Source organism: Hippopotamus amphibius, chromosome 15, assembly GCF_030028045.1.
Source record: "Hippopotamus amphibius kiboko isolate mHipAmp2 chromosome 15, mHipAmp2.hap2, whole genome shotgun sequence".
Taxonomy (NCBI): Eukaryota; Metazoa; Chordata; class Mammalia; order Artiodactyla; family Hippopotamidae; genus Hippopotamus; species Hippopotamus amphibius.
In genome coordinates, this window is record NC_080200.1 from 18,032,202 (window position 1) to 18,052,697 (window position 20,496).

Sequence of the window (20,496 nt, forward strand, 5' to 3'; positions counted from 1 at the left end):
GAGTTCTCTATTCTATTCCATTGATCTTCCTTTCTATTTTTGTGCCAGTACCATACTGTCTTGATCACTATGGGCTTGTAGTATAGTTTGAAGTCAGGAAGCTGTGCATGATTTCTAGGATGAAAATTTCAAGACACTGATGAAAGAAATCCAAAAGACCCAAATTAGTGGAGAGATATACAACGTTCATGGAGTGGAAGAGTCAAGTCTTAACATTGTTAAGATGTTAAGTCTCCTCAAATTGATCTAAAAATTCAAGAAATCACAATCTCAGGTGGACTTTTTATAGAAATAGATAAGCTGATCACAAAATTTACATGAAAATGCAAAGGACTTAGGATAGCCAAATTCTCTGAAAAAGAAAAATGTAGTTGAAGGATTTACAGGACCCCTTTCAAGATATACTATAAAGCAACAGTAATCATGACAGTGCAAAATTGGTCAAAGACTGGACATATAAATCATTGGAGCAGAAAAGAGAGTCCAGAACTTTAAAAAAAAAAACATTCAGGGCTTTTCAATAAATGGTGCTGAAAAAATTGGACATCCACGTGCAAAATAAAAAAGTCAACACATACCTCACACCTTATACAAAATTTAACAGAACGGAATGATGTCAAATTGCAAAACTTTTAGAAGAAAAAATATAAGAGGATCTTTGTAACCTTAGGTTAGACAAACAGTTTTTATGTTTAACACCATAAGCATAAGCATAAAAAGAAAAAGTTGATAAATTTGATTTTATAAAAATTTTAACATGTTACTCTGTGAAATAAACTTAAGATAATGTAAAGACCAGCCACACAGTAGGAAAAAAGTCTTGCAAATCATACTTCTCACAAAGGACTTGTATGTAAAATCCAACAATCAGAAGGTAAACAACCCAAAATCAATGCTCAAAACATTTGAACAGGTACTTTACCAAAGAAGATATATGGATGGACAATAGGCACTTTAAATATGTTAAACATCATTCGCCATTAGGAAATGCAAACTAAAATCACAAGGATGTATCATTGCTCACCCATAAGAACAGCCGGGGAAAAACTGACAACGCTGGGTGCCAGTGAGTATGGGGAGAAATAGAACTCTTATACATTAACAGTAGAAACTTTTTTTTTCTCCTTGTAGGTTTTTTTTTTTGTAGGTTTTGTTGTTGTTGTTGTTGTTGTTGTTGTTGTTGTTGTTGTAGACCGTAGAAACTTTAAATGACATGGACAACTATGGAAAACATTATGGAGGTTCCTCAAAAAATTAAAAATAAAATTACCATATGATCCAGAAAAATTGAAATCAGGTTCTCATAGACATATCGGCACTCCCACTTTCACTGCAGCATTATTTAAAATAGTTAAGATATGTAAATAGCGTAACTGTCCATCAATGGATGAAGAAGATCTGGTATGCATATATATATACACACACATACCCCCGCGCGCACACACACACACACACACACACAATGGAATACTATTAAGCATAAGAAAGAAGGAAAACCTGCTTGTTTGTGACAATATGGAAGGACCTTGAGAGCATTATGCTAAGTGAAATGTTAGGGAAAGACAAATACAGGCAGAATTCCATATCTGTGAATTCTGCATCCACGGATTCAACCAACCCATCTCAAAAGTATTTCTTCCCCAGATATTTAATGAGCATGTTCTATGTGCCAGGCTTTGCTGTCACCTGTACTGTCATAGTTACCCAATTTGCTTGGGGAGTGGAGAAAGTTGCTTCACCTCTCTGAGTTTCCAGCTACTCTTCTGTAAAAACGGGTAATGAGTTTGATCTTGCAGTGCTGTTGGATGATTACAACCATGACAATGGCGATAATGACATGTTTATTGAGCCCTTCCTCTGTCCTATGTGTTTTACACACATTGTCTATTTTAATGATTCCCATGATCTTGGGAGGTGGTGCTAACGAAATCCCCACTTATAGATACAGAAGAAGAGCTTAGCCGTTCAGGGTACCCAACGCGAAGCTGGGGCACAGCCTAGTTCCAACAGCCGTGTGGCTTTGGGTGAGTCACTCACATGTTTTTCAGCTTCAGCTTCCTCATCTGTAAAATGAAAAAAAAAGAGGTTAATATACCTAAGGACCTTAAGACAGCTTCAGTGGCTTGTATTGGAAATGCTGGCATGGTGGCTGCCGTTCCTGCTCTAGGCTGCCTGCCTATTCCTGGCACACAGTAGGTCTGCAGTGAGCCGAGCCCCTCTGGGCACTGGGGGCTCTTTCTCCTGTGTGCCCCAGGTCTCTGCCTGCTTTATCATATTCTGGCCTTGCCCACCTGACCCTGATGTGAACGCACCTGCCAGAAGGCAAAGTCTACCGCTGTGGAGGTGGTGGAGATTCTCGGGGAGGGTGCACCCCACCCTACTAATGGTTTTAGGATCCTCCATCTGAATCCCCAGCCAGTGTTGAGGGGAGGGAGGTTTGGGGGTCTCCCCAGCATCCTACCGGTGTCAGGAAGACTGTCCTTCCCCTGCTCTCCTGCTCAGTAGCTCTGCCCAGATCCCATCCTTCAAGTTCTCAAGACCACCTCACAGGGCAACTAGGGAGAGGATCAGGAGAGGGCCGGGAGGAGAGCACTAGATCCACTGGGTGGTGCATCCTGGATGTGGGAGGATGAACCACGTGGTGATACAAAAACCTCAAGGTAACTCCCCACTGGGGTCACCAAATTGCCTGAGATTCCACCTTTATAAATGTGCCTGGATTCATAGGGCATTGTCCCTTATGGTTGCAGCATGGCAGAGGGAACAGGCTGAGGCTTGGTGGTATGACAGACCTGGGTTCTTTCCCGCTCTGCAATTTAGGTTAAAGCCGTACCCTCTTTGAGCCTCAGTTTGCTCTTCTCTTAAATAGGTACATATCTTCCTTCCTGCTATCACTTGGGTCCCTCTTCCTGATCCAGGGTGCTGGCACAAAACACTGAGGGGAGGGTGATGTATTATCTTGCTGTCAGACCATCTGGCTCACAGTGGGTTTACTTTATATAGAGCACCAGCCACAGAGAAAGAGCAATTTATGTACAGTACTGGCACAGAGCAGGCACGATACTTGACCCAGCACATAGTAGACATTCTTTGTGTAGTATGTCTGGCACTCAGTAAGCATGCTTTATGTAGAACACCTGGGACACAACAGACAGGATTTGTTTCGAGTAACCAGGTTGTAGTAGGTACATTTCCTGTAGAGTATCTAGCATATAGTCTGCATGCTTTATGTAAAGTACTTGGAACAGAGTAGTTTTATATTATATAGAGCACCTGTCACACAGCAGGTATGCTTTACATAGATTACCCAGCACACAGCAGGCACGCTTTATGTAGAACACCTGGCATACAGTAGACAGGACTATGCAGAGTACTTGGCACACCGTAGATGTATTTTACATAGAGCACCTGACACATAGTAGGAACGTTTTATGTAGAGTTTCTCACACACTTTAGGCATGCTTTTTGAGGTACCCAACCCAGAGTAGGCACTCTTTCCATACAGTTGTTTGCATAGAGTAGGCTTACTATATGTTGAGTACTGCCACACAGTAGCACAAGTACTAGTTGCCAGCACTTTTCCTTCATTCCAACTTTTTGGGGGCTCCAGATCCTTCCCATCTTCCTGTGGAACTCTCCTTGGTCCCCCTCTCAGTCTCTCATCCAACATCCCACTTGCCAGATGGGAAGACTGAGCCCAGAGAGGGTTGGAACAGCCCACAGTCACAGTAAGGCTGCCTACTCAGGATCTCCCAGCTCTCCCCTCCCCGTCTGGATCCTGTTCCCTCTCAGCCCCACATAGCCTTACCCCTCATGCCTCGAGGTGCCCTCTTCCAATTGGGTCCTTTATTCCCTGAGTCTGATGCAGGTCATCCCCAGCAAGGTTGGTTTCTCTTTTCCTGCTCCCAGCAGTCATGTCTCAATCCAGGCCCTGGGCTGCTTGGAGGAAGGATTTGAACTCCTGCCAGGCTGTGTGCTCCAGAGGCCAGAGGCTTCATGTCTCTGAGCTTCCTGATTCTGTACCAAGAAATAATGCCCTCCTAGCCCATGGGTGGAGAGGAGCCTTGGAGATGATTTGGGAGAAGGCTGAGCTGGGCCCTGCTCACCTGGAACTTGAATGTTCATGCTTTACCTGCTGTACCCTGTGCTTCAAAGACCAGTGATAGCTGGACCCTTAGGGGCCCAGAATCATCTCTGCCTGCCCCACAATTTGCCCACGGGGAGGCGCTGAGTCCTAAGGATCCAGCATCCATGCTGTGACCCTGAACTGGTTCACAGCCCTCACACTGCACTTGGGCAGCTTCCAGGTAGGGAGGAGTTAAGCAGGCTGCAGGGATTGGCAGGCTCTGCCCAGGCCCTGGCAGCTTCCTCTAGATCAGTGGCCAGGAAAAGCTTTCCCAGGAGGAGGGGAGAGGAGATTGTGTGGGAAAAGACACTCTTGACAGAAGGTGCCAGCCTGGGGATCCAAGGGCTGGGGGTCCTGGCCTGGGGAGGGGAAGGCTACTGCCCAAGGTAGGACTGCTCCAGGGAATGAGCTGGCCTGGGAGATGAGTGGATACCAGTGGGTAACTAACACACACACACTGCATGTGTGTGTGTGTGTGTGTGTGTGTGTGTTTTGTGTGTGTGTGTGTGTTTTGTGCGTGTGTGTGTGTCTGTCTGTCTCTGTCTCTCCCTCTTCCTCTGAACTTTTCTGGGTCTCCCTTCCCTCTCTGAGCCCCTGTCTGCTCCTCTCTGAGCCCTTCTTGCCCTGTCCTCAGCACTCACCTTCTCTGCCCCTCACTCCCTTGGTCCTCTCCCTCTCTGTGTCTCTGCTGCACAGCTCACCATCACTGCCCCTTTCCTCACCCTCAGGAGCTCACCCTCCACCCCGTCTGCCCTGCAGGATGCTGCAGCTGAGCCTGTCCTGGCTGGGACTTGGGTCCCTGGCCGCCTCCCCGTGGCTGCTGCTGCTGCTGGTCGGGGCCTCCTGGCTCCTGGCCCGCATCCTGACCTTGACCTACACCTCCTACAGCAACTCTCGCCGCCTCCGACGTTTCCCACAGCCCCCAAAACTGAACTGGTTTTGGGGTCACCTGGGCCTGGTGAGTGTGGGCAGCAGGATGGGTCTGGGGATCAGGGTGGATGGACTTCCTGAGGGGCCAGGAATGGGGCGCAGGGTTTGGGCTGTGATCTAGGACAGCAGAGAAGGCAGGGAGGCCGAGAAGCCCCCTCTTTCCTTGCTCATTCATTCCTCTGCTTTGCCATTGAGACCTTTCCCACATCCTCTCCTTCCACCCCTAGCCTGCTTTGGGGTCCATTTCCTGCCTATATTCCTCACATTAGTGCACCTGATAAGGTGCGCTGTCCAGGGTGGTGCCCTGCATGTGGCCCATGTTCTTGTGTCTTCTCATTCTGGGCTACAACTGCCCCACAGGAAATAGCTGTCACCTCCCCATTCCCACCTACAGGTGCACAACTACCCACCCCCTCCCCTTCCCAGGACCCATTCCTCTTATCTATGTCCCAATGGGCCCCTTGCCCAATCTGGATAAAGTTGGCCACTCACTTCCTCTTTCAGAAGCCTTCTAATACCTCCCTATACTCCACGCCCACCTACCTTGTGCCCCAGGCTTTGACTTTTGACTTGGCCCTGCTCGTGATTAATTAAACAACCGATTGTCCAATTACTTATTAACCTTCTTTGCAATTTGATGATAGTTCTGGGGAGCAGACACTACAGTGCCCAGTCCAGGGCTGGCATATAGTAGGCATTGCCATCACCTCCCCAGTCAAGGTCAAAGTGATGGGTATCCAACTCCTCCCATCTCCCAGACAGCTTCCCTTTCCTGCCTGGGACAAGAACTACAACTTGGGAGAGGACTTACCGCAATCACTGTTCATTAAGGCAGAGTTCAGAAAGAGGGTATTCCGAAACCGTGAAAATTTGCTGAGATTCTAGGTCTTGAAATAGTCTCAGCAAGTCCTGGAAGCAGCAGGAATGTTACAAAGTTATAGCAGGAATGTTATAAAGTTCTGCCTTCCCCTCCAAGGACTCAGCCATGGGGGTTGGTCTTGGTCACTTTTCCTTTCTCCAGCCCCTCTTTCTGTGTGACTTCAGCTGAATCACTCTCCCTCTCTAGACCAATCTCACCTAGTGCTTTGCATCCTCACATCAAGGTTCTTCGGGAGGGGGAAGCAAGTCACGAAGGTGAAAATGATTTATGTTCACCTGCCTAGAGCACCTGGGGTTATTTGTCAGGTTTGAATGGGACATCCTGAGAGAGAGGATGCTTCACCAGGAGGCCCCCAGCCCTTCTTTCCCTTTGGGGGAATGTGGCCTCAGTTTCTTCATTTGTATACGGCACAATTGACAGGTATGCCCAACGCTTGCAGAGAAATAGATGGGATGCCCTCTGCACAGAGTGTGGCCAGCAGAGGGGGTTCATAGGTCAGAGCTGCTCTCCTGATTGATGGGCAGAGTTCACACCTGCCCTTTGGGTTTGGCCAGGGCTGGAAGGTCCCAGGTCTGCAGAATCTTTACCATGCAAGGAACTGGGAGGCAGTGCGGACCGGCCAGAATATGAAAGGATGTGGGACCAAAACCCAAGGACAACTCCTGAGGCCACCCTGCTACCCACAAACCTTCCCACTGGGGATCTCCTCCTGTGGTCACCCCTGGGGCTGGGACCACTCCCAGGACAAAAAAAAAATTGTCTTCTCAAGCCAAGGTCACCCTCCCTGTGGGCAGAGAGCCTGTCTTCCACTTATGCCCTGGGATGCACCATTGGTACTCGGAGAGGCCCCCAGCCCCTTCCACCCCCGGGGGAAGGAGCAGGTGGAAGCAGACATTCCCTCCATCTGTGCAGAATCTGACACGTTGTTCGCTGCCGCAGCTCCTTCTGGTGAGTGATGGCTGTTACCTTGCTTGCAGGTGCCACCCACAGAGCAGGGCTTGAGGGATTTAACTCAGCTGGTGGCCAACTACCCCCAGGGATACATGGTCTGGTTGGGCCCCATCACCCCCCTGGTCATTCTCTGCCACCCTGACACGATCCGGAATGTCATCAGTGCCTCAGGTACCCTTGCAAAGCTTGTGGTGGTGGGTGTGGTGGCACATCTGAGGGCTCCCAGCCACTCCCTGCCAAGCTTCTTTGTGGCTCCTACAGGATCTCATCCCTCCTCCCATCTTCTATCTCAGCCATCTTCCTCTTTCCTTCATGTATTCACCAGCCCCCATCTCAATGCCTCCTCCCTCCTTCCATTGCCTTCTGCACCCCATCCTGGTGTTCTGGGTGAAGGACATCCCCAATCTTGAGGACACAGATCTGAATAGAGAGACCCTGGACCTGGTGTGGTTGTTCAGGAATTGGACAGAAAGAGATGGACTGTGGCAACGAGAGAAGAAGCAAAGTTTTCTGCTGGGGCATGCTGGAAGACTTCCTGGAGGAGGAGTTGCTGGCACTGGGTCTGAAGAGATGAGGAGAAATTTTTTAAAGCAGAAGATAGAGTGATGCAATGGGTGTTCATAGTATCCCAGGCCCCTGCCAGGCCTGCCCTCAGTCCCACCCATCCCCAGGCCCAGAGCAATGAAAACTTGTGGCTGGTGAGAAGATCTGGGCTGCTATTTCCATGACATCTACCTCTCTGGTGGTTTGGTTTCTTTGACCCTATCCTGCAGCTTGGCCACTTCTATTCAGCGTCCACCTTCTTCAGTCCTCAGGAATCTCCCTCAGGAGACTCCACCCCACCCTGGTTCCCTTCCCTTGCCTTCTGCCCCTCCCATCCCCAGACAGACCAGGCAAGCAGGGAAATGGGCAACACCTGACAGAGACCGTGGCTCCAACACGAGAATGCTAGGTGACTCTGGAAAGGTCCTGGCTCCATCTGGCTACTGAAGTCTCTTTCAGCTGTTAGTAGTAGAAATGCAACCCTCTATGATCTAAGCAAAGAAAGGGAATCAATTGACTGTAAACTCCAAAGAGAGTGTCTTCAGGCCCAGCTGGATCCAGGTCTTAAACAATGTTATCAGAAATATGTCTTCATCTTTTAGTTCTGAGGACAGAGGTACAGCTGCCGGAGGTGATTCATAGGCTCAGGTGTGGATCACTTCTCTGCAAGTCCTTCCCTCTGGCAACCTAGAAGAGTGTGAATTGGGTCCTTTTTGCTCTTCTCCAGATTCAGAGCACGGAGGAAGGTCTCCTGTACACATGGGGCCTGGCCAGCACCTACGGGGATGTGTGCTGCTGGTGGGTAGGGCCCTGGCATATGGTCACTCACATCTTCCACCCCACTTGCATCAAGCCTGTGCTCTTTGCTCCAGGTAGACTCCTCCCTGGCCACAGCTTGCCCACTGCCATGGTCTCTGTGTTGCCTCCAGGTGGGCAGGTGTCCAGGGTGCAGATAGAGGGGGCTGTGGTAGAGATACCACTGCCCCTCTCTCACCTGGACTCCCCCTGCCTGACTTCCAGTCATCTCTGTGCAATGTCTGCTGCATGGCCGTGTCTGGTCATGTTTATGTTTCTGCCTGGATTCTGGTTACAGCTGGTGTATGTTTTACCTGATGACACCTGGTATACATTTGCACCTGAGCTCAAGCGGAGATGGTCTCATTCATGTCTGGGGCTCAGCTGTGGCAAAGAACCTTGAACACATCTTGGGGTCTTTCTGGTTCTTGTCTGAGATGCCATGAGAGATTGTCTGGTTCTCCCCTTAATAACTCCTGGGCCACATTTGGGGTTGTCTGAGGTCTGGGACTCAAGGTCAGTCTGAGAAATGCCTGAGACTTTATGTGAGTCTTGTCTGACACAGGGCTTAAGGTATGTCTGGGTTTTGCTTGGTTCAGGTCTGTGACATCAGTGTATTTAGGTCCTCTCTGGAGCCCAGCTGGGCACACTGAGGTCATGTCAGATTTTCTTCAGGTCAATGCCAGAACATGTTGTGTCATGTCAGGTTCTGTCATGCATGTTGGGGCCTTGTCAAAACATGTTAAACCATGGGGCTCTGTCAGATGTCACAGGAGAGATCAGAGTGCTGGGCTAGATGCGGTGTCCTAGGTCCCTGTAAAAGCATTTTGCTGAGTGCTGTGCTATGCTTGGGTGTTTAGAACATGTTGGACTGAGTAGGAACCACATCAGGGCATGTGGGAGCAGGTTGTGTCATGTTCAGGTGTGTCTAAGCATATAGAGTCATGTCTATGGACTCTACCTTTGCTCTACTCTGTACTACAGCCTGGTCTGGACCACCCCCTTCCTTTCCCCATCCTCCTGGGTCTCGTGTTCTTAGCCCCTTTCTTGCTATGCTGGACTTGGAGGGGGAATGCAGATTCCTGACTGGGAGCCTCAACCCCCCAGCAAACATTCTTCCCCTCCCCATCTCCCTGGCTCCTTATTGTCCATATTCATCTCAGCTGCTGTTGCACCCAAGGACGTGATCTTCTACGAGATTTTGAAGCCATGGCTGGGTGAGTAACTGTGAGTGAAGGAGGTTGGGGACAACCTTGAGGACTCAGAGGAAGGTGCCTCCCTTGCCTACTCCCTGTGGCTGTCTCTGCTAGGCGACGGGCTCCTGCTGAGTGCCGGTGACAAGTGGAGCAGGCACCGTCGCATGCTGACACCCGCCTTCCACTTCAACATCCTGAAGCCCTACATGAAGATTTTCAATGACAGCGTGAACATCATGCATGTGAGTCTCTTGAACCCAGGGTCCCAGCTGGAGCCTTGGGCACAGCGGGGACTCGGAGCCATCTGGACACTCCAGATGTCTGAAATTTTGGATCTTCTGTGTGGCTTGAGGCCATTGTTCTTCCTTCCTGAGCCTCAGTTCCCTCAGCTATAAAATGAAGATAATGTGACCCTCTCTTTGCAAGGTGGTTGAGATAAAGATGGAGTCATGTCCCTGGCACATAGTAAATGCTCAGAAGGTGTTAGTTTCTATGTTTCCCTCACATAAGCCTTGGAATCTTGAGATATGTTTGATGATATTGATGAATATCCAGTAGTAGTTACTCCTGAGTAACAAATCACTTCAAAACAATAAGGGTTTAGTATTGATAGCAAGTCTGTGAGTCAGTTGGCTGGTTCTTCTGGATGTGGATGGGGTCACTCATGTATCTGTGATCAGCTGTGGGTCAGACAGTGTCGGGCTGCACCCCACAGGTCTGCAAGCCAAAGACTGAAGAAAGAGCTGGAGTCAGCAAAAGAGACATCAGTGGTTTAATGGATAGAGGCACCTTACATGTCTGAAGCAAGGACTTGGAGTGACACCCCAGCATGTGCAGCAGACAGCGGGAAGGACATAGCAGCAGTCTTCCCTACGGGGGTGGAGAGTGGGAGGTTTCCAGTTGTAGGGGAATTTTTTTCTGTCTTTTTTTTCTTTTCGTCTTTATTAGAGTATAATAGGTTTACACTGTTGTGCCAGTTTCTGCTGTACAACAAAGTGAATCAGCTGTATTTATACATATATCCCCATAGCCCCTCCCTTTTGAGCCTCCCTCCCACGTTCCCTATCCTACCCCTCTAGGTCATCACCAGTTATCAAGTTGATCTCCCTATGTTGGGCAGTTGCTTCCCACTAGCCATCTATTTTACATTTGGTACTGTATAAATGTCAATACTACTCTTTCACTTTGTCCCAGCTTCTTCTTCCCCCCCACCGCCCTGCATCCTCAAGTCCATTCTCTACATGTGCATCTTTATTCTTCCTCTGCCATTGAGTTCATCAGTACCATTTTTTTAGATTCCATATATATGTGTTAGCATACGGTATTTGTTTTTCTCTTTCTGACTTACTTCACTCTGTATAACAGACTCGAGGTCTATCCACCTCACTACAAATAACTCAATTTCATTCCTTTTTATGGCTAATATTCCATTGTATATATGTACTACATCTTCTTTATCCATTCATCTTTCAATGGACATTTAGGTGTCTTCCGTGTCCTGGCTATTGTAAATAGTGCTGCAATGAATATTGTGGTACATGTATCTTTTTGAATTACAGTTTTCTCCAGGTATATGCCCAATAGTGGGATTGGTGGCTCATATGGTAGTTTCTTGGTTTTTTGAGGAACCTCCATACTGTTTTCCATAGTGACTGTATCAATTCACATTCCCAGCAACAATGCAGGAGGCTTTCCTTTTCTCAATAGGCTCTCCAGCGTTTAAGGTAGTGGTAGGGGAATTGATGTCAGGTTGACTCATAAGTTACCAGGGAAACCAGCAGAGGAGCACACTCCTCACTACCCCTTTGATAAGCTATCATGATGGAGATATTTTGATCTAAATATTAGAAGAATCACTATCTGGGTCTGGGGCAAGCATGTAGGCGTTTACTGATTAGGCTCTATGATTAAGAGGGAAGGTCAGTCACATGAATAGTGTGTAGGTGAAGCAGGGACTGGCCAAGCAAGGGTTGTACAGAGAATAAGAGGACAGCTATCTAGGGTGGCCTGACCATACAGATAGGAAGCTTTACTGATCTGGAGTCAGTCCTCTCACATGTTTGGAGCTTGGTTGGCTGCAAGCTGATCTAGGATGACCTCAGCTGGGACAACTAGACTTCCTTTCATGTGATTCTCTCTCTTCCAAAAGCATCTCAGACTGATTCAAATGGCAGAGGCAGGGTTCAAAAAGACTGAGAGGAATCTGCAGTGCCCCTTGGGGTCTAGATTTGGGATGATCGCCTCATTATTTTCACACTAGTCTATTGGCCAAAACAAGTCCGAGGCCAGCTCAGAATCAAAGGATGATGAAATAGGCTCCACCTCCTAATAGAAGTTACTGAAAAATCACATTGCAAAGAGTTTGGATATATACATAGGTTAGTGAAGAACTGGAGGTGAAGATTTTGTGAAGTGCCTGGGACTTTTTGATACTCTCAAGCTGCAAGTGAGCTTGGTACTGTTTCATGTATTCTGCCAAAGACATGAGGCTCCTGGGTCAGAAACAAAAGATAGCTTATTACTTTTGCCACAGAAAACAGCATGTGTTTCTTGTTGGTTTTCGTTCTTCTACCACGGCACCAAATACCATGAGAATGACAGAGATGGGCTTCTACAGATCCCTGCTCATATACTTTGTTGTATTACAGGGGAAGGAGGTTTATGAACTCTATGATTTTTATAGCAATTAGAAGCAAGCCTGATATGTGTCCAAGAGGAAACATTACCTCACTCCTCAAGGTTGTTTCCTACAAGCATAGCTCTGAGATGGCCCAGGGTAAAGAAGGTCAGAATCTTGCAATTTTTTGGCTTACCCAGCAAAAAAGTGCAGGAGTACTCAGGGCCCTTGGAGGACTACTTCTCTCAGCATAGGGGATATTTTCCTAATCAATTTATAACAATGAAGATGAAGAATGCTAATATTTATTGAGCCCTTACTTTATGCAAAAGTTGGCCAAGGGTACACATATTAACGAGGCAGAGACAGGATTTAAAAACCCAGATCTTCTGACTCCAAACCATGGGGACTTCATGCCCTAGTAGTAACAGCTTCCACTCCTATCCAAGCCTGGTCCTCCCTGGGGTTTGGTGCCTGGGCTCAGGAGTCAGAGTCTGGGGGAGTACATCTTGGTGTTTGGTGTTAGGGAGGGTTCAAGGGAGTCAGTCCCCAGCCTCAGCGCTGCCTGCTTCTCTGTCCAGGCCAAGTGGCAACGCCTGGTCGCAGAGGGCCACGCTCGTCTGGAAATGTTTGAACACATCAGCCTCATGACCCTGGACAGTCTGCAGAAATGCGTCTTCAGTTTTGACAGCAATTGCCAGGAGTGAGTCTCAGCCCAGGGCCGGGGAACATAAGCCATAGACCCAAGGCAGTAGATGGGGGAGGGAGGACTGACCAGGGCAATCAGAAGGGCCTTTCTGGAGGAGGTGGGTCCAAGCTAGGCATTGAAGGACAGGGAAAGGGAAAGATAAGGAGTAATCCTTTCATGTAGGTAGAACTGTTTGATAAAGGCCAGGGGGGTAGGATGAGAAAAGTATGTGCAACAGTGAGGAGACACTGTGGAAATAAGATTGGAGGAATGGGCAGGGTTATATCTAATGGACATTCCAAAGTCAGACAAGGAGGATATGAACTTTATTTGAAGTTTCCTGGGAGCCAAGGAAAGTGTTTGAGCAGATGAGGCTCTTGGTCAAAGTTGAGCTTGGACATCTGACTTGAGCGAAGGCCAACTTTCATGTAGACAGTGGATAGTAGGAGACATTGGCATTGCATGTAAGGAGACGAGGAAAAGGTCTGGCCATTGCCCAGCTGAAAGGGGCTGGGCCATTGACCAGCTGGGAGAGGATAAGAAGTGAGCTGTGTGGACAATTTTAAGAAGGAAAAGGGGCAGATACTGGGTGGGAGAGAGAGGAGAGAAGCATGATATCTAAGCTGTGCTCTGGTTGCCTGGGGCATGGAGGCAACTCACAGAGATGGGATGGAGGGAGAGAAGAGTCTACAGAGTCACATCTCCTGGCTCCTCCCACACTATATCTGTGGGCCATCTCTCTTGAGACTCAAGTTTCCTGATGAGAGGTAACTCCCAGCTTCTGGGCTTCAGGTGCTTTCTGTTGTTGTCTTCCTGCATGCTCTCATCCTACAGGAAGCCCAGTGAATATATTGCTGCTATTTTGGAGCTCAGTGCCCTTGTGGTGAAACGGCAACAGCAGCTCTTCCTGCACATGGACTTCATATACTACCTCACCCCGGATGGCCAGCGCTTCCGCAGGGCCTGCCGCCTGGTGCATGACTTCACAGATGCCATCATCCAGGAGCGGCGTCGCACCCTCCCCAAGGAGGGTATTGATGACTTCCTCAAGGCCAAGGCTAAGACCAAGACATTGGACTTCATTGATGTGCTCTTGCTGAGCAAGGTGTGCTCCTCTGGTTTCTGAGTAGAAGTAGAATAGACCTTGATTTGATCAAAGGGCTTGGACAGGATGCAGAGGGTACTGGGGAGCCATGTGAGGTACTTGAGGAAGAGAGGGTTGGGTTAGGGATAAGTTTTTCAGATGACTGTGTGGATTGCAACGTGTAGGGGACTGCTAAGTCTGAAACTGTGAAGGGCCTGAGATTTTACTCTACTTCCAACTTAATAAGTTAGTCTACCTCACAGGTAGACTGTATATATGCATGTATGTATCAATATATATACACAGAACCTTGGGTTAAAGCAGCCCACTTATTACTTACAGCAGTAACAGTAGCCAGAGTAGCATTGTAGGCCTGCTTCCCCAATCCCAAATTCCTCTGAGGGCACCGTGATGCTTTTACCTCTACATGCAGCCCTGCTTGCATCCCAGGAGAAGTATCTCCAGATTTTGAATTTTAGAATTTATACAAAACATCTGTCCCTTCTTCCCTATGGGGGAAAGGGAGAGGGAGATGGAGAGGGAGAGGGAGAGAGGAGACAAAGAAAGAGAAGAGAAGAGATTGTTCTGAAGCTTAAACAAATCCTCTTTGGAAAGAAGGCAAAGTCTATATACTCTATGGGTTTATAACCCATTCAATATCTCCAGGACAGATAAAGCATCTTTAGATTTACTATCCTAGAGTGTGAGCAAATGGCTTTGGGGCAATGGTCAACCTCTAGCTTCCAAGTCAAGTTGCTACTCAATCATCCTACAACCCAAGTTGCATCATATAGAAACATGAAAATATTTATGGGTCATTGATTCCTTTCACTAGGGAAAACATAGGAGGCAAAGAGCTCAAGGGGAGCCCTGTGGGGTAGGGCCTCTATTGAGAGTGAACAAAGGAGGTCTAGGAGTTCAGGGTGGGCTTGAGTTTCAGGATGGATGAAGGAGCTTCAGAGACTGTCCCAGTTTAGGCTTAGGGGCTCTCAGAGCTAGTGTGATTCCAGGGATCTTGCTTTCTCTCCAGGATGAAGATGGGAAGGGACTGTCAGATGAAGATATCCGAGCTGAAGCTGACACCTTCATGTTTGGGGGTGAGGGTCCCAGTATGAGACTACACAGGGGGAGGGGTCCCTCAATCCCAGGGACGGGGTGTGTGGACCCTGGACCACCCCATCCCTCCCCGTCCTCCCCATGGGCCTTACTGTGAGGGTGCTGTCCACCCTCTGGTGCTGAAGTAGCCCAGAGACCCAAACTTTCCTGGCTGCCCCTCAGGCCATGACACCACAGCCAGTGGCCTCTCCTGGATCCTGTACAACCTTGCAAAGCACCCGGAATACCAGGAGCGCTGCCGGCAGGAGGTGCAAGAGCTCCTGAGGGACCGTGAGCCTAAAGAGATTGAATGGTGAGTGCAAGTCCTCCTGGTCTTTTTCTGAGCCCCTCTCATTGGCTCTGCTCCTGGCTGGGAAGAGGGAAAATCTTTTTGTGGATTCTGTCATTATTGCATAGTGGGAATAGGAGAAGATCCCAAGGGCAGGATCTGGTACCTGGCATGGATAGCAGGGGAAGATTTGCAAGCTTCTGGGAATGAAAGACCTGGACTTCTGAGAGAATTAGTGGCAATGTGTGAGGGCAGATGATGCCACTTAGCACATATTCATTAAGTGCACCTCCCCCCCTCATTCCCTTACTTTTCTCTCCGAAATCACATGTTTTCAAACATCTTCGCTGCCTGAGTGTTTGCTCCTCTCCTACCCCCTAATTCCTCATAATACTTAGCCCAGGATTCACAGGGATATCTGAGGATTAAAGTTATTCAACTCCTGTCCAGAAATACCTGCATCTTCATCCATCCAGTCCCGCTTTGGGAAACACTGCCGATCTGATTCCTATCCCCAATTCTATGCCATCTCCAATCCTTCCCAGCCCCATTCTGTGCCCTGGAGACTCAGGAAGCACTCAGACTCAATCTTTGCCTTCCAGGAACTCTCAGCCTGATGGAGAATAATCCCAAGTCATGACATTCCTGGTGTACACGGGCAGGACTAGAGTTTAGAGTAAGAGAGGGAAAGTTGAGGGTGAACAAAAGTGCCTCAGCTAAGACCCCAAAAGATGATCAGTAGATATTTGGGTGCATTTGAGGTGCTGTTAGGTCAACAAGACAGCCAGGCACAAGTGAAGTGATGTGGGGAGAAGGGGAGAAAGAGGGAGGAGGTTTATTTGAACATATGATTGGCTTGTGGAAAACAGATTACTTCATAATATTAACACACACTATCCCAGAAGGTGGAATGGATATCCACTTTTGGATATTTAAATAAATAAACTGTAGGCTTTTAATAGAGTCTAACATTTCAGTAGAAACATCTTAGGTACCTTTTGCTAAATTAACCCTAGGTACTCTGTTGCCATGGTGAATCATACAGTCTATCTGGGTTGAGGAATATTTATAAGTTTATTTGGAATACAGATATTCACATTTCTTCCTGAGTTTAATTCAGGTATTTTATATAATCATCATCATCTCTTCTACTATTTCCAATGGAAAACTAATAATTTATGGACATAAATTTCTTTGCCCAGTGAATATAGTAAATAACAATAGGAAAAATAAAGGTCATTTAATAAAAACTATTGGGAACAACTGGGGAGCTACATGGAAAAAACAGTTAATTCAACCTGCTCTTATGTCATATAAGAAAATAACATATACATGAATCAAAGCTTTAAAATAAAAAATAAAGGAGTCTGAAAGGCTCTAGAGGTAACCATAGGAAATTAATTTATAGTTTCAGAGTAGGGAAGGCCCTATTTTGGACACAAGTCCCCAGAGATGTACAAGAAGAGATTGATATACTGTTACATGAAAAAGATACTGCAGTGTACATAGTATGTAGTATGCCACTAATTTTTTAATGGGAGGAAGTACCTCTGGAAGGATACATAAAAAATAATCACTAGGCATACTGTGAGGAGGGAAAATGAGTGCTGTTGGGCAATAGGTGTGGTGTTTTGTGGTTTTCCAATATTGAACTTTTTAACTGTATCCGCTATTAAGAATTTAAATCACCACACAAAAAGAAGGGGATTAAAAAAAAAAGTCAGCCCCCTTATGGAATATCTTCAATATTTATAAAAGTTTTCCAGTGAATTCTCTTGTTTTATAAGTATAAAATGACTATCTGCCAAGAATGACATATCCATTTGCACATCTCAAATGGCATTACTTTCCTTTTTCCCCTGTCTAATTGCATTCGCTAGTATCTCTAGTGCTGTAATAAATAAGAGTAAACATTGAATCTGATCTTTTGTTTCTTACTCATTTGCCTATTTGATTTTGCTATCTTGCCATAAAGAGTATTTTCTTTTTGTATAAATTTGTAAACATTTTTATGGTTGGCTCTTCTATGTTTTGCTTAGAAAAGCTTCTAAAAATATATGCCTAAACTTTGTCTGGTACTTCTGTGATATTGCTTTTCTTTCTCTTTAAAATACTATCTTATTGAGGTATGACGGACAAAGAAATAGCTGTACATATTTAATGTATACAACTAAATGTGTTTGGAGATATTTGATCCATCTGCAATTTTGTTATATGCAGAGAGGATGTTATGGGGCAGCAGGAGGTGGGGGGCTGTCTCTGTTTTTGCTCCCTGGATAATTGTCATGGGGGTTCCTTAGGGACGACCTGACCCAGTTGCCGTTCCTGACCATGTGCATCAAGGAGAGTCTGCGGTTGCACTCCCCAGCCTCGGTCATCTCCCGCCGCTCTACCCAGGACATTGTATTCCCAGATGGCCGAGTTATCCCCAAAGGTGCCAATTGTGACTATGGGAGGAGGCTCCTGATCAGAAAGAGGGGACCATCAGGCAGGTTGGACCTAGTCCTGACTGGTTCCTCCTCTTCCACAGGTGTTATCTGCCTCATCAGTATTTTTGGGACCCACCACAACCCATCTGTGTGGCCAGACCCTGAGGTGTTGCCTCCCCCACGCCCAGGTCCCTCATCCTTGTCCACACCCCTCAGGGGACCAGGAGGGGGCACAGGGTTCTGGCTTGGCTGATCAGACATCACCTCCCCCCATTATACACACATCTACCTCTCCAGGTCCAGAAGTCCTGGGAGATATCCCCCAGTAGCCCTGTCTTGTCTTGCCCCCAGGTCTATGACCCCTTCCGCTTTGACCCAGAAAACATCAAGGGGAGGTCACCGCTGGCTTTTATTCCCTTCTCAGCAGGGCCCAGGTGAGGACAGCAGGCATCTAAGCTGGGGATGGAGTGGTGTGGGTGGGGATCTGGGACTGAAATTCCAAGTTTGGTTGTGGGGGCCAGGAAGAGGGAAAACTTAAGATAGTCAGAGTTTTCCTCTGCCCCCCACCCCCAGACCTTGTGGGTAAGGATCTGGGGGATGCTGGTGAGCCCAAGGAGGGGTCTGCGGTGTGTTGAGAGCCCTACTAGCCTGTCTGCTGGTCTGAGTTCAGGCCTGGAGTCTGGGCTAGGCTCTGGGGATATGCAAGCCCACGTGGGGGTTCCAGCCACGGTTAGCCTCCTCCTGTATTCCCGTGGGTGGGGGTGGGGTTGTGGGCCAGATACCCGGTGCGGTGGGGCCCAGGTGAAAGTGCTGGGCTCATTCAGAGCCCCCACTCCCGCCCACAGGAACTGCATCGGGCAGACGTTCGCCATGACCGAGATGAAGGTGGTCCTGGCGCTCACCCTGCTGCGCTTCCGTGTCCTGCCGGACAAGGAGGAGCCGCGCAGGAAGCCGGAGCTGATCCTGCGCGCCGAGGGTGGACTTTGGTTGCGGGTGGAGCCTCTGAGTGCAAGCCAGCAATGACCCAGCACCTCTGGCCTGCGACCCACCCTAACCCTAGACACCTCACTTTGCAGCTGATTCACTTTGGTGTGCCTCAAAGACTGGTACAAGATCGTAAAGCAAATATATTCCAATAAAGAGTTTGAAAAAAAATAGTAGCCCCCTTATTGCGATGTTGTGGAGACTTATAAGCAAGCATGTGCAAAATGACTTACTCTATATGGTAAGCACCAGGACTCAATAAGGGTTCATTTTCTCCCGTCTTTTTTGCATCACTTTCTCAAATTTAAAATTTTTAAAGTCATAAAAGTTATATTTAAGTTTTGGGACATGTGGAAACTTCCTGTTGAAGAAAACTGTCAATAAAAGATTCAGTAAATTCAAAATCTTCATAGTTACATGTTACATAGTTACAAGGGGTTTGAAGTGAAGCTGGTCAGAAGCTAGGAATTGCAACACACAAAAAAAAATTTCCCTCAGAGAGGCATGACCCAGGACTTCATTTTCATCTAGATGTTCTAGGATTTGGAGGCCAAGAGGGTCCTTATTATTGAGACGAGGTGGGGCGGGGGGCGGTGCCACTTCATCGGCACCTGGGACAGCGGCTGCCCCAGGACTTGCCCCACTCGGGCTGTGGGGGTGGGGGGGGGTGTCCTGGGATAGAGTCCTAGTCTCAGAGCCTTTCAGGGGCCAGAAGACTTACTGATTGCAAAATAAGAAACAAACACTGTAGCATATAATGAGTAAATATTTAATATATTCTAAGCTGAAAATCACAAGTGTTTTTCTTTGCCTTCAGAATTCCTATGTAAAATACTTTTATTTTCCCCCATATGAGACCTTGTCATAGAAGAAAATACAAATAATAGAAAGTAATAAATAAAATTTGTATTAATAGTCCAAACGTGTCAAAGTAATCACCGTTCATATTCTCTCACATATACTGCCAAATTTTAAATTTCTAGGTAATCGTTATACATAGAAACATTTGAATTTATGTCTAAATGGATTATATTTACATGTAATCTCCTTCTAAAATGCTATCTTACTGACTAACAAGCACATGGTAAGATAATCAACATCATTAGTCATTAGGAAAATGCAAATCGATGCCACAATGTGATACTTCACACCCATTAGGATGGCAAGAATATAAATAACAATGGAAAACAACAAGTGTTGATGAGGATATGGAGTAATTGGAATCCTCATACATTGCCGTTGGGAATGTAAAATGGTGCAGCCACTGTGGAAAACAGCCTGGTGTTTCCTCAATAAATTAAACCTAGAATTACTGTATGACCCTGCCATCCTACACCTAGGTATGTACCCAAAAGAACTGAAAACAGGTGTTTAAACAGAAATTTGAATATGACTTTTCATAGTGGCATTATCCACAACTGCCAAAATTTGGATATTTGGGAATCAATTCGAATATCCATTAACATATGAATGAATAAATAAAATGAGGTATATCCATAACAAGAAATATTATTGGGTCATAAAAAGGAATGAAGCACTGATACTTGCTACAACATGAATGAACTTTGAAAACATGATAAGAGAAAGGAGCCAAATACAAAAAAGTCACATATTGTATGATTCTATTTATATGAAATGTGCAGAGTAGCTACATCCATAGAGATAAATCCAGGAGCTGGAGGGCGGAGGGGGAAATAATGACTGCTAATGGGTACAGGTCTGCTTTGCAGGTGATGAAAATATCTTGGAACTAGATAGGGGAGAGGTGGTGGTTGCACAACGTTGTGAATGTACTAGATGCATGGAATCGAAAACTTTTTACTGTTATGAATTTTAGGAACGAATGAATTTTATGTTATGTGAGTTTTACCTCAACATTAAAAAATGTT

At 46.9% G+C, this 20,496-nt stretch overlaps 1 protein-coding gene across 1 annotated transcript; it reads left to right on the forward strand.

The window, feature by feature from the left end:
• Window positions 1–4,442: 4,442 nt before the first annotated feature.
• On the forward strand, window positions 4,443–18,646 carry LOC130836580 (cytochrome P450 4F2). The gene is made up of 13 exons (XM_057708855.1): window positions 4,443–4,448; window positions 4,886–5,084; window positions 6,914–7,058; window positions 9,389–9,442; window positions 9,536–9,663; window positions 12,620–12,741; window positions 13,561–13,831; window positions 14,841–14,907; window positions 15,089–15,218; window positions 17,495–17,628; window positions 17,725–17,789; window positions 17,975–18,057; window positions 18,469–18,646. Exons 2-13 carry the CDS (start codon window positions 4,887–4,889, stop codon window positions 18,644–18,646), a joined length of 1,575 nt encoding a protein of 524 aa, XP_057564838.1. The 5' UTR covers window positions 4,443–4,448; window position 4,886.
• Window positions 18,647–20,496: the final 1,850 nt, after the last annotated feature.